Here is a 13,193-nt window from a genome sequence, read left to right as displayed (position 1 = left end):
ATACACACACACACACACACACACACACACACACACACACACACACACACACACAGTGGAATACTATGTAGCCATCAAAAGAAATGAAATCTTGCCATTTGCAATGATGTGGATGGAACTAGAAGGTATTATATTGAGCGAAGTAAGTCAATCAGAGAAAGACAATTATTATATGATCTCCCTGATATGAGGAATTTGAGAGGCAGAGTGGGGGGCTTGAGGGGTAGGGAAGGGAAAAAATGAAATAAGATGGGATCGGGAGGGAGACAAACCATAAGAGACTCTTAATCTCACAAAACAAACTGAGGGTTGCTGGGGGGAGGGGGAGTATGGAGAGGGTGGTTGGGTTATGGACATTGTGGAGCGTATGTGCTATGGTGAGTGCTGTGAAGCGTGTAAGCCTGATGATTCACAGACCTGTACCCCTGGGGCAAATAATACATTACATGTCAATAAAAATAATTAATTTTTAAAAATCGCTAAAATAAAATAAAATTCCATGAAAAAAAAAGACCCACCCATAGAATTAAAGATGAACAGATTGACTGGCTGTGGATTTCTCAGAATCTCTAACATAGTGATGTATCTGGAAATCACCAAGGCAGGGAGATATAAGGTTCCCCAACTTATTTGGCCAGGGAATTCCTTTTGCAAGGGACCTCTCCCCATTGATTTGTTTCATGGATACAAATTGAGTAATTCAAGTCTCCATCGATAAGGTCTATATTGGTTTCTGTGCCTATCCCCACCCATCCCAAGTATTCCTGACCTTTCTGTGTTGAAGAGGAAATTAGTCAATGCAACCAGTGACCTTCTCCCCCTCTGACCTTTGTTCTTCCATATTCCAGAGCAAGGAGATTGGCCTGCAGATGCACGAGGAGCTCCTGAAGGTCACCAATGAGCTCTACACAGTAAGTCCTGTTCAGGCTCTGCTGCTGGGCTTGGGATATGGTCCCCTTTCTTCAGCACCAGGAGCCAAAGGGAGTCTAACCAGAGTCATGGGATGAGCCTGGACATTTTTGCTGTCTTGGGCTGAGTGACAGGGGGTCGTCCTGGTGGGATGTAATGGTTTACAACCCTGGCTTCTGATTCTGTATAGCTCTGGTGGGGCCCTGAGCATGTTTAGTTTGTATACGTTCACAAGAGACCTGCATGACCTACCAGGTGTGGGAATGTGTTTCCTTCCAAAGCATAAGACCAAGGTCAGGGAGGGGACAGCATGGATAAAACCTTCCGAGGCAGGGATGTGGGTCTGGAGTCAAATGCAATGGGCTGAGGCTGAGGTCTGCTCCTTACTGATGATGGAAACTTAGGCAGATATGTAGCTCATCTGGATTTCAGCATTCTTATTTGCAAAATGGAGCACTGTTCTGAGGAAACACGTGAGGTGAAAGGGGTGAGCGTACCTCGTTATCTCCAAGGAATGATTTCAGAACATTACAACTCAGTGCAGAATTGACCTTGCTACCTACATGGAGGCAAGATCTAACTGGACTCGAGATGACTATTAGAATTCAAGAGGGTCAGGGAATGGGGAATGCAGACTCACCAAGTTATGATGCAGGCGTTTACTGGTTGTGCCCTGAGGGCCCTTGGGCTTCTTTATGGAGGAATGTGATGAGCCTCAGAAACAGCCTAGGGGAGTGGGATGAGGTAGCCCCTGCAGGGAGAGCTCCAGACCCCTCATCCCCCAAAACAGGGTAGAATAAAGTTGTTGTATTTTAAATACGTCAGGGTTCCTTATAAAGTTTCCTATTAAAAGTGGGGATTCTGGGGCGTCTGGGTGGCTCAGTGGGTTAAAACCTCTGCCTTCAGCTCAGGTCATGATCCCAGTGTCCTGGGATCCAGCCCCGCATCAGGCTCTCTGCTCAGCGGGGAGCCTGCTTCCCACACCCCTCTCTCTGCTTTCCTCTCTGCCTACTTGTAATCTCTGTCTGCCAAATAAACAAATAAAAATCTTTAAAAAATAAAATTAAAAAATAAGTGGGGATTCTGCTGCTAAAATTATATTCGAGAAAGGGAAAGAATAGCAGGCTGCGAGAAGACCCCTCTCTCTGGTGTTAGGATCTTTCTGTAGTCATGTTCTGTGTGGCCAGCAGGTGGTGGACTTCTCAGGGCCTAAGAGCTTTTGCCTAAGAGCCTGGATCTTAGGTTGGAATTACGATCTCAGATTCTAAACAGTGATGGAGACTTCTCTGGGCCTCAGTCTTCTACTCAGTAAAATGGAGACGCGAGTTCCCGGAGGTTAACCTGTGAGAGTTGAGACTCACATTTCAATTATTTCAAGTTGAGAAGCGCAACCTGTGCCCTGGACAGTTTTTAGCTGCATCATTGCTTAGGGGAAAGGAAGAACTGCTGCTTCTCAAGTGACTGAGTCAGCTGGGCATTGTGGGGAATAGTCGCCTAGCAGTTGAAAGCAGACCCTAAAGCCGGAGACCTGGGTTCAAATTCAGTTGTTAAACAGAAATCATAACAGCTACTTCTTGCAGACCCTGTGGGAGTTGAAGGAGACTAGATATGTAGAGCATGCATGGTACAAAGAACAAAAAGCACGGTGGATAGAAGTTCTTGTACTACCATCATCTTGATTTCTACCTCCTCGGTGAGTGTGAAACCAGCTATTGTGCCTTCCCAATGGAGGAAGGGTGGTGATAAATATGCAAAGCTGGTCACCAGATGTGCCTTCCTTACTCAGAATGCTGCAGAGGACTTGGCTAGACCAGTGTTTCCCAGTCTAGGTCCTTTTTATGTTCCTCAGGCACCGCTTTGAATGGATCACTTTCCTCTGTGGCATTTCAACACCTGGGTGCTGGTGCCAGGGACCCCCCCCCCAAGCCACTCCCACCCAGGTCTTTAACCTTTCATTGGGGTTCCAGCTGGGCTCCTCTCCTCCACGTCCTCCGCACACCCCAAATACCACCTGGTCTGCTCCTTTATCCACGTAGCTCCGCCTGCTTACAATCGCCCTTTCCTTCTCTGCTTGTATGTGTCATACTCATTTTTCAAGCCCAGACCAAATTCCACCTTTAGAAAGCTATTGCCTCCGGGCTTTGAATTCTATGGCAGTTAAAAAAAAAAAACAAAACTATCATGTTATCCTCATGTACCCAGTTGGTGTGTAATCTCCTGAGAGCTAGATCTTGGTCAGTAACACTGTGCTTAACGCCCAGAGACTCAGTTCGAACCTGGTGTTTGACCTCTGGCAGGTCACTTCACCTCTCAGTCTCACCTGTGATCAACAGATCAGGCAGGTGTAAACTGGGTGAAGCAGATGGGGATTGGGAAGCTGGTGTTGGTGTCCAGTGCAGTGCCCTGAGCCCAGCAGGTGTTCCATGCACACTGGGCTCTGCTGGCCATGGGGCAGAGCAGCTGGACAGAAATGCTGCTGGTGTCAGAGGCTCAGACCAGGCAGATTGCCTGTGCTCACGGCAGCCTGGGGACAGCCTCAGAGCTGGTGCTGGAGAAAGGGCCAGCACCTAGCACCTCCCTAGTTCTCTCCTGCAGCCACTTGTGGAGGACTGGAGCCTCAGAGGGCCCACAGCACACCCCCCACCCCCAAGTCACGTATTGACTGCACACAGAGTCTTCAGTTACTGCCCAGAAACCATTTACATTCGGGCATTTGGGGCTGCCTGCCTCTGAGGACTGGAGCCTCAGAGGGCCCACAGCACACCCCCCACCCCCAAGTCATGTATTGACTGCACACAGAGTCTTCAGTGACTGCCCAGAAATCATTTACATTCGGGCATTTGGACCCACCGCTGCAGGAGGCACAGTGGCTGGGCTGTGAACATTTCGAGAGTTCATCTTTGAAGTCCCCTGTACATCCCCAGTGTTGCCAAGGCACTTGCTGAAGCAGAGGAGGGGAGGATGTATGAATAAATGAAAGAAAATGGTTTTGCTCACGAGTTTCGAGTCTGGGTAGGGAGACAAGAGTAAAGTATGTGACCTGGTGATCGAGCAGTCCAGGATGGAGTGGAGAGTGTGCTGGGTACATGGACTCGAGGTGGGCACCAAGCCTGTGAACCCTGTGAGGGCTGCCCTGTGTTCTCTGCTGTGCTGGAACATAGTAGGTGGCCCATACCTATTTACTGAGTGATGAAACCAGAGGGAGAGCGAGTGCATGCAGGAGAGATCGAGGCTTCCAGAAAGTGCTAGCTCCAAGTGGGATGCTGGGATCAAGGGTGAGTGTTGAACTCACCCTTGGAGGGTGAACTCTACCCCTCGGAGGGGTAGAAATGAAAGAAGCAGAGGGGAAGAGAGGTGGAGGAAGGAAATTCTCTCAGCAGGGATGTCAGGGCAGGATGCCAGCAGAACAAACCGATTACAGACTGATCTGGGTTTGAAGTCTCGCTGCCTCACCTACCGGCTTGGCCAAGCCAGTGAACATCTTTGGGCCTCATTTCCTTTATTGCCGAAACAAGGGTAGGAACAACTATGGCCATTTCGTGAGTGCTCACACACTGTGTGTGGTGGGTACTTCGTATGTATTATTTAATTGGCATCTTTTACTGATAAAGATACTGAGGCACAAAGAAGTACCTTGCTTGAAGGCCTTTGTAGCAGTTTTCAGCGCCTGCACCACAAACTGTGTCACAACTCAGTGACTTAAAACAAGCACCATTTCATTGGCTCATGACTTTGTAGGTCAGCAGTTCGGGCTGAGTTCAGGTAGGGCCACTGACGTGACTGTGGTTTTCTGGCCAATTAGAAAAAGAGCCCCAAGTGGGAAATGCCCAGCGTGCCAGCACCTTTCAAGCCTCTGCTTGTGTCCTACTTGCACATGGGCTATTGGCCAAAGCAAGTCACATGGCCAAGTCCATGGTGGAGGAGTGGAGAATAAACACCACCTCTTGATGGGAGTTCCGTGCCAGGTCACAAAGCAGAGGGGCGTGCTTGCAGTAGGGGGAGCAGCCACCCAGCTGCTGAGGGCACCATGGGGCCCAAATCCCATGCTTCGTTATTAGGGATTTCTTTGAGCACTTTCTAGTTGCAAGGCCTGGTTATACAACTTCCCCTCCTCTCCCAGCCCTGGAGTCATGATCACTGGTGACTGAGGACAAATGATGTTGAGAAGAGATTATCCAGTAAGCCTCAGTTTTGTTCTGGTGATGTTTTCTAGAGGAGGGGATGTGGTCGGGGGTACCATTGAGCACAACGATGATACAGATACATGCTAAGCGCCATCTGTCATCCACTTTAGGGAAAAGGCTTGTTGCCATCTGAGACCAGGATGCAGGGGAGACTGCAAGGCTGGACATTTTGTTCATTCGTTCTTTCGTTTGTTTGTCTATTCATTCATTCATTCATTCATTCATTCACTTAAGATACCTTCCCTCTGTCTTCATCACCTTGAGGTGCCCTCCTTTTAAAACGTGCAAGCATGTGTGCAAACACGGGTGCATGTGTGAGCATGTGTGTACAGCTCCCCTCCCCCCCAAACCCCGCCTCACTCATTTTCCCCTGAACTCCCATCAGTCAGCCTGACACAAGATAGCCCTCCATCATCATATGTCAGCCTGGGAGGGAAAAAGGGCAGAAGTTGAGAGTGTGGGCCAATTGCTAATCCTTCCAGGAGATGCAAAAACAAAACAGACAACAAAAAACCCCACTGTGTTTTCATCATTTAGCTAAAAATATGTTCAGATTACCAGTAATAGTCCTAGATCATGAAATGTATCTATTGTGTTTTGAAGTGACAAATGCTGCAGCATCCCTCGGGTGGCCCTTTCTTTGTGCTCCGTCGCAGTGCTTTCCCAGGCACGGCCACCTGCCTTACAGGCTCCCAGTGGCAGAAGGGGCCTCTGAGACTTGGCTCAGGGTGACATGGAGGGGGCCCAAGGAGTGTCCACACCCAGCCACAGCTGGTGACAGGTAGAAACTGATTGGTGTAATGAATGGACTCTATTTTCCACTTGCTCAGGCTTTGATTTGATTTTGCGCTGTGCTCAGGGGCGTGAAGTCAACTGTGGGCCCCCAGGCAAATTTTTGGGAAGGTGTCTCCTTTCTGATGTCGACCCTCAGGGATGCAGGTGGTGGAGCGAGCCTGAGACTAGGAGCCCAGCCACGGGGGTTCTGTCTCCAGCTCCATCCCGGGCTCACCCCGAGTCTTTCTGGAGTGATGCCTCTTTTTCTGTCGCCATTCATGTTTCCATCAGGCCATTGGGTCTTCTCTCCTTTCTCTAATATTTTTCTTTACATTGACTCACTTAAAAAAACAATCTCCCCCTAACAAATTAGGGGGAAAGCCACCTTGTGCATTGGGAAAAGTACAGGTTTTAGAGGCAGCTGGTCCTGAGTTCAAGACCCTGTCCCTTGTCACACCCTCTTACTATGGGGATATTACCAGCTCATCTCTGGATCGTTCCGAGAAGAGTAAGTGGCAGAGAGCATAGCGCGATGCCTGGCAAACACCAATGCTAAATCATTGTGTATTTTATGAAAGAATGGAGCATAAATATTTTTCCTATGCACTTGGGCATCTTTCCTCTCTCCTTCAACCTCCATCGCCACCACGCAGGTCAGAGCCCAGCAACTGTTTTGCCTGCAAAAGGGCAATTGTCCGCTGACTATTCTCCCAACCCTGAGGCTTGCTCTATTATGTGTACTCCACACTCCAGCCAGAGGCACTTTCCTTCTCAAAAAATTTAGAAATGGATAATACATGCACTTGGTAAAAAGCAATGATTAAACAGTACAGAGTTACACAGAAGTAGGTCTCCTGTTGTTCCAGTGCCCCCTGCTCCAACCTTGGTTCCTGGTTTCTAGTTCAGCAGTACCTTCCCACAGAGATGTCTGCTTCATCAACAGGCATACACGGATGGGTGTGTCCTGCCCACCTCTGTTTTTATGCAGGTGGTAACAATGGGACCTAGAGTTCTGTATCTTGCTTTTGAAGATCTATTTTGGAGAATGGTTCATAGCCTAATAATTAGAGGCTCTCCTTTTTTTTTTTTTTTTTTTTTTAAGATTTTATTTATTTGACAGAGAAAGATCACAAGTAGGCAGAGAGGCAGGCAGAGAGAGAGGGGGAAGCAGGCTCCCCGCTGAGCAGAGAGCCCGATGTGGGGCTCGATCCCAGGACCCTGGGATCATGACCTGAGCCGAAGGCAGAGGCTTTAACCCACTGAGCCACCCAGGTGCCCCAGAGGCTCTCCTTTTATATGATGCTTCTCATGGGCTGGGCATTGAACTAAATGCTTTACATATCTTAATTCATTTCATCCTCACCGTGATCCACTGAGGTGGCTGGTAGTATTCCTAGCCCATTTTAGAGGCAAGGGATATGAGGCACAGAGAGGTCAGGTAGCCAGCTGAAGGTCACCTGGCTGGTGACAGAGTGACAGAGCCAGCTCTTAGTCTACTCCCCTAAGTTACTTATAGAAATACATTAAATTATTTCTATAAATATATGTAAGTCCTACATACACTTATTTTGGAAGGATATGGTCTTTTACATTAGTGGACGACAAACAGCTTGGTGAAAACAGAAGGGTTCCAGAAGTTAAATGAAGGCGCAACAGCATTCATTCTCGCTGGTGCCCACTCAGCAGCAGTAGAGGTATTAGACCTGTGAGCTCCGAACTGAGTTTTCCCCGCTGACAGAACTGAAGAGAGCTGGAAGGGTTACTAATACATCTGTAACACCTAAAAAAAAATCATCTTGCTGACACAGGTGGTTCCCATTTCACACTTTGAGAAACACTGGCCCAGTGCAAGTTAGCAGGGATCTGGTCCTTGATTTTACCCATCTGTAGCACGAAGGCACAAGACTAGAGAAACTTTGAGGCTCTGCTCCAGCTTTTGTCTTCCTGTCATGTTACCCTCAGAGGGAGACGAGGGCATGCCTCCAGCTCAGGGTGAGGCAAGGTGGGCTCTGTCCAACCACCGCAGCCTGCTGGCCAGGGTGTAGCCCAGGTTCCCTTAGGGATGGAAGTGGTCCTAGGAGCAGGGAGACAAGGTTTCCCTCCAGACAGCCTCCTCACCTCCCCCGGCTCTCCCTCCAAAACATTCCTTCACTCGCTCAGTTTGCATTTACTGATCCTCCACTGTGTCCGGATGACGGGACATGGCTACACCTTGTGTCAAGTGTCCTTGTGGGGATATGGACACAGTGGGAGGAAGGGTGGGGAGATGAAGTCCACCTGAGTATCGGGGAGGCCACAGAGAAGAGGTGGCATTTGATTTGGATCTGAAGGACCCTGGATTTCCCCAGGGTCCATAGGGAGGCTGGGGAAGCAGCCCTGAAGGCAGCAGTGAAGCAGGAAGCTGGGATATAGCACCAGCAGCCCCCTGCTCAGGCGGTCAGTACTCTCTGTGTGTGAGTTAGGCACTGAGGTGGGCCGGTTGGGCCCAGGACCGAGGTGGGCAATGGGGAGGCTAGTGGGGGCTCCTTCAATAGCGAGGGGCAGGAATCCACGCAAGCTGGCAGGAATGAAAAATCAGTGTATCAAATCTCAGGTTCACACACCTGTTTGGCTGTTTCCCCAGTACGGTGTGTATTCTGTGAGGCACACACACCCTGTTTCCACAGAGTCGTATTGCCAGCACCTGGTGTCGGATCTGGCATATCACAAGCTGCTCAGCAGATAACCTAATGATCGAGGTGTAGCTCCTCTCCACACATCTTCGTGGCAGCCTCACCAGATCAGAGGCTGGAGAGCACACCTCCTCCATTTTATCCTTATTCCCTCCCTCACTTTTCCTCCTTCCCTCCCTCACTTTTCCTCCTTCCTTCCTCTGTCTCCCTGTCCTCCTTTGCTCTTTCCTTCCATCGGTCCATCTGTTTGCTTTCCTCTGTGATGTCTTCATCATCAGGCAGGTTTCTCCCACGGGGTAACAAAGTCACTTTTTATCAGCTCGGGTGCCTCCTGGTGGAAAATTAATATACCCTTTCCAGCGTTTCCCTCAAAGTCCTGGATTGGCCTGGTTGGGATCATGGGTTCCAGTCACTGTGGTCAGGTTGACATCATGTTTAGTTAGGCCTGGGTCTCATGCCCGCCCCTGGGATTGGAGGGAGGGGTCAGTCTCCCAAGAGCCACCAGGACTAGAATGCTGGAGGGGAATTTTGGGGATTTCCTCAAAGGAAATTGGGAAGCTGTTCCAGAAAGAAGAGGACTGGATGATCCCAGGCAGAGAAAAACAACAGGTGTTCACCTAGGGGGAGTGTCTGGGGGAGAATATGGAGGTGACTCCTTTGGCTAGTACTCAAGCAAACACCTGATACACTTCTACCTGTAAGCTGTTCCTCAAACCTGTTTGACTCCTGTGCTTTCTGGGCTTAGTGCTTACAGCGCTCCCTTTTTCTGGAATATTCTACCCCCGCCCCTGCCCTGTTCACACATGTAACCGCTACTCTTCCTTCAAGGTTCAGTTTATTTATTTTTATTATTTTTTAAAGATTTTATTTATTAGAGAGCAAACATACGCAAGCAGCCAGAGGGGCAGAGGGAGCGGGAGAAAAAGACTCCCTGCTGAGCAAGGAGCCCCACGTGGGGAGTGGGGCTCCAGCCCAGGACCCCAGGATCATGACCTGAGCCAAGGCAGATGCTCAATCAATGCAGCTCCCCAGGTGCCCCTCTTCAAGTTTCACTCTAGATGACACTTCTTCTACAAAGCCATCCTTTAGTATCCTATATTTCCCTTATCATAATGCTTGTTACACCATGTGATAACAGCTTGTAAGCTTGTCCATGTCCCCTCTAGAGAGTGTATTCTGTGATGAATACACAGGAGACCCTGTCTGTCTTTAACACTATAGTATTTCCTAGTATAGTACCTGGCGCATAATGAGCTATTCAGTAAATATTGAACAAATATTTGAATAATATTTGAAAAAATATTTGAATAATGTTTGAACAAGTATTTGAACAAATACTTAACAAATAAATATTGATCAAAGATGTAGCTGTCTCCCTACTTCCAAATGTATTCACCAGAGTCAAAGGCAGTAGAACTGTATCTGTCCCACTTGTTCTCCCTCTTCTCTTTGCTCTGTTATTTGCATCCATCCATCCATCCATCCACCCATCTGTTTACCCACTCACCCATCTGTCCATTCAACCATCTCCCTCTCTGTCCATCCTTCCATCGATCAGTCTTTCCACCTACACACCCAGCCAGCTGTCATTCATTCATGCGTGCAAATATATCTGATACTTGATGGGTACCACTCTCTGCTTTAGTACAGGGAATATGTTCATGAACTGGGTCCTGGCCCTCTGGACTTTGCACTCAAGTTGCAGTGAAACAGTGTGTGGACATACAAAAAGAGTAAAGAAGATAGCAATTATAAGTTCCAGAGAGAACGTAGGCCACAAAGAGTATGGGTGGTCATACTGAAATTTGGGAACTCGCTTTTCCTTCCAGGGTGTCTTTGGCATGCACTGGCCCGGAATTTCCCCCATACACAGCTCTTGGATGACTCAGAGATAGCCCTGTCTGTGGGGTAGAGGAAGTGCGCTTGAACTTATTTGTTGAGGACCTATTGTCAAACAAGGGATTCTTATCTTGCCCCAGCATGTCCCCTTTTTTTGATGCTCTCAACTTCCATATTTCCTTTGGTTTCTTTTGCATTTAAATGAGGGTCTGAAGGACTATACGTATAATACTTGATTTCGTGATCTGAGGATTTGGGAAGATGCAGAAAGCAAAGTGTATGCAGCAAAAGGCAGCGTGATTACTACAAACAGCAAGTGTCCACAGCTCAGAAGTCCTCGCTATCTGGCTTGCTGTGTGACTTTGTGCAATTCACTTGCCATTTCCGAGCCCCAGTTTCTTTCAGTGATGTGCTAATACACCAAGATGTCTGGAGAGCCTTTTGAGAATGTATGAAACTGATCTGTGTCCAAGAACAGCGGTTTCAATTTATATGTCCTTACAGGGTCCTTCTCACCCTGTGCTAGTCTTGTTCCAGGGGGTCTCCCTCATAGGTTCTGGAGGATTGGAATGCAGCCCATTAAGCCAGGCATTAAGCCAGGTGGGTGTCTCTGAGGGGTTCTTCAGAGGTGCCAAGTTGAAGGCTGGGTCTCAGTGCCTTGGCCTCAGCTGAACTCTTGCATCCACCTCTGCTCCCTTCCCAGTCCCGACACTGCTGTCAGCCAGTCACTTTATAGTTACAACTTATGGAGCACCTTCCTATCCACCCCCATTCTGGTCTCCACCAGGCAGCACAGAGAGGATAAGCTGCTGCCACAGTCACCCAGCAAGTCTTAGGGGAAGGCTGAGTCTCAAAACCAAGTCTTCAGTCCCTGTGGGGTAGAGAATCCCTTTATTCCTATTTTGTGATTTCTGCATCTGTAAAGCTGGGTCATGTAGTGTCTACCTCCTAGGGTTTTTGTAAGAAATGAAAAAGTTAATATATGTGTAGTGTTTAGAACAAGGCTGGGCATGTAGTAAGTGCTCAGTAAGTGTTGGCTGTTCTCACCATTATTGGTACCATACTGCCTCCCAGGGTTGGAGTAAAGGTTAATTGAAATGCTCCTTGGGGATAATAAAAGAGGTTTGCAAACTCTGAAGTAATTGATAAGTTTAAGTATTATTTAACACATCCTGGGCTGGTAATATTGAGAAGACTCTTCTAAACTATTGAGCTAAGGATCTTTCATGCTAAAGCCTGTGTTTCAGGTAATTAAATAAAGGAAACATCTAGAGGATTCTGGATATAGTTAAACTCGTTTCTGAGAGGTCCCCAGGTAAACTCTTGTGGCAGCTGTCAGATATAAATCACCCTGAGCAATCAAGTTCACTGTTATTTTTAGGATCAGGAATTACCAGTTGGATCACTGGGAGTTTAGCCCCGGGGTCCTCTGGCTATGGGACTTTTGCACCTCAGTTCAGAGAAATGTACTATGAAGCTTGGTTTGTTGAAGAGCAGGAAAAGTACTCTGTGCTTCGAGTGGAAAACTAGGCAAAGGGAAATGTTGGAGGCTGAGAACACCCAGCTGGGATGCTGACCTTGAGTGAATAAATGGATGGATGCATGGATGATTGGACAGGAAGATCTAATTGCAAATAGAAATGCTCTCTCTTCCTCTGATCTGTTCAACAAAGATGATAGATTAATGGTGAGATAAGCAGACTTCAGCAGCTGAAACAGAAAAAGTGGCTTTAGCAGGAATCATTGAACCCAGAAAGGGGTGAGTCCAGAAATGGACACTACCAGCAGCATGGTAGAGAAGCAAAGAAACCAGTAGTGCCTGTGAACGTGGAGGAAAGGAGAAAAGCGTGAGAACGGGAAGGCAGAGGCCTGAGAGACTTCAGCAGGTATTCCCAAGTCTTACCCGCGTGACATTGCAGGAACGCTGGTATAAAGATGGTGGAAAACTGGCAATTGCTTTGGTTCCCTGTAAGCCTGCAGTCATTCCTTTTGGCCACTAGATGTCGAGAATACATCTATCTGGCACACTCTGGTTCACTAAGTTTGGAAATAAACTTAGTGGAACTGGCCTAAGGAGTGGATGAAATCACGGAGAATGGCATCTCTAGAGGCTTTATGGCAACTCAGAAAATCAGCCATGAGGGGAATGCAGAGAAGAGGTCTTCCACCAGGACCAATGAAGAAAAGTTGATTGCATTTTTTATTCATTTATTGTTTTGAAATTTGGGAAGGTTTTCAAGATGAAAGAGGAAGGGAGAAACATGGTATAGAGTAACATTTTGCATATTAGCTAATGTTCTTTAGCGTTCTTAAGCATTTTCCTGAAATCAAGTGAGTGAATTCAAGGTTCTCAAACCCTCAGCCCAAATCAGGGGTGCTGATGGTGGTGGTGGTGGTAGCAGCTGATGTCTACATGTTTCCTACTATGTGGTGGGTATTATTCTTAGCACTTTACCTAAGTGAACTCATTTAGTCTTCATAACAAATCTATGAGGTAGTTGCCTTGGTTATCCCCGTTTTACAGATGAGGAAGCAGAGGTCAGAGAGGTTCTGTGACTTGCCGAAAGTCACACAACTGGTAAGTGGCACCATCAGGATTCAGCCCAGATGTTTGTACCAGAGTTCATACTCTACAACACCTATCACGTTCTACAACAGATGCTCCCCTATTAACTCTGGGCCTATTTTCTATGCAACAGATCAAGGCTGTGATTTCATGGTAAGAGTTACAGAATAATTCTTCACTGTAATAAACTGACTTCACAGTTCATATGAGAATCAGTAAGGTTATAATGCTGGCCAGGAATTCATTCCA

General features: G+C 47.6%; 1 protein-coding gene across 4 annotated transcripts in view; it reads left to right on the top strand.

The window, feature by feature from the left end:
• The window catches only part of LOC111144113 (SLIT-ROBO Rho GTPase activating protein 3), a 287,770-nt gene that overhangs the window by 168,937 nt on the left and 105,640 nt on the right, over positions 1-13,193 (top strand). For all 4 annotated transcript variants that reach the window (XM_022498256.1, XM_022498253.1, XM_022498255.1 and 1 more), the window contains exon 4: positions 849-911. In XM_022498256.1, the coding sequence (XP_022353964.1) occupies positions 849-911 (63 nt within the window). The remainder of the gene's footprint in view (positions 1-848; positions 912-13,193) is intronic.

This window comes from Enhydra lutris, unplaced genomic scaffold (genome assembly GCF_002288905.1).
Source record: "Enhydra lutris kenyoni isolate GAN:26980312 unplaced genomic scaffold, ASM228890v2 scaffoldscaffold10, whole genome shotgun sequence".
Classification (NCBI taxonomy): Eukaryota; Metazoa; Chordata; class Mammalia; order Carnivora; family Mustelidae; genus Enhydra; species Enhydra lutris.
The sequence above is the reverse complement of the archived record's forward strand: the minus strand, read 5'-3'. Positions and strand labels throughout refer to the sequence as shown.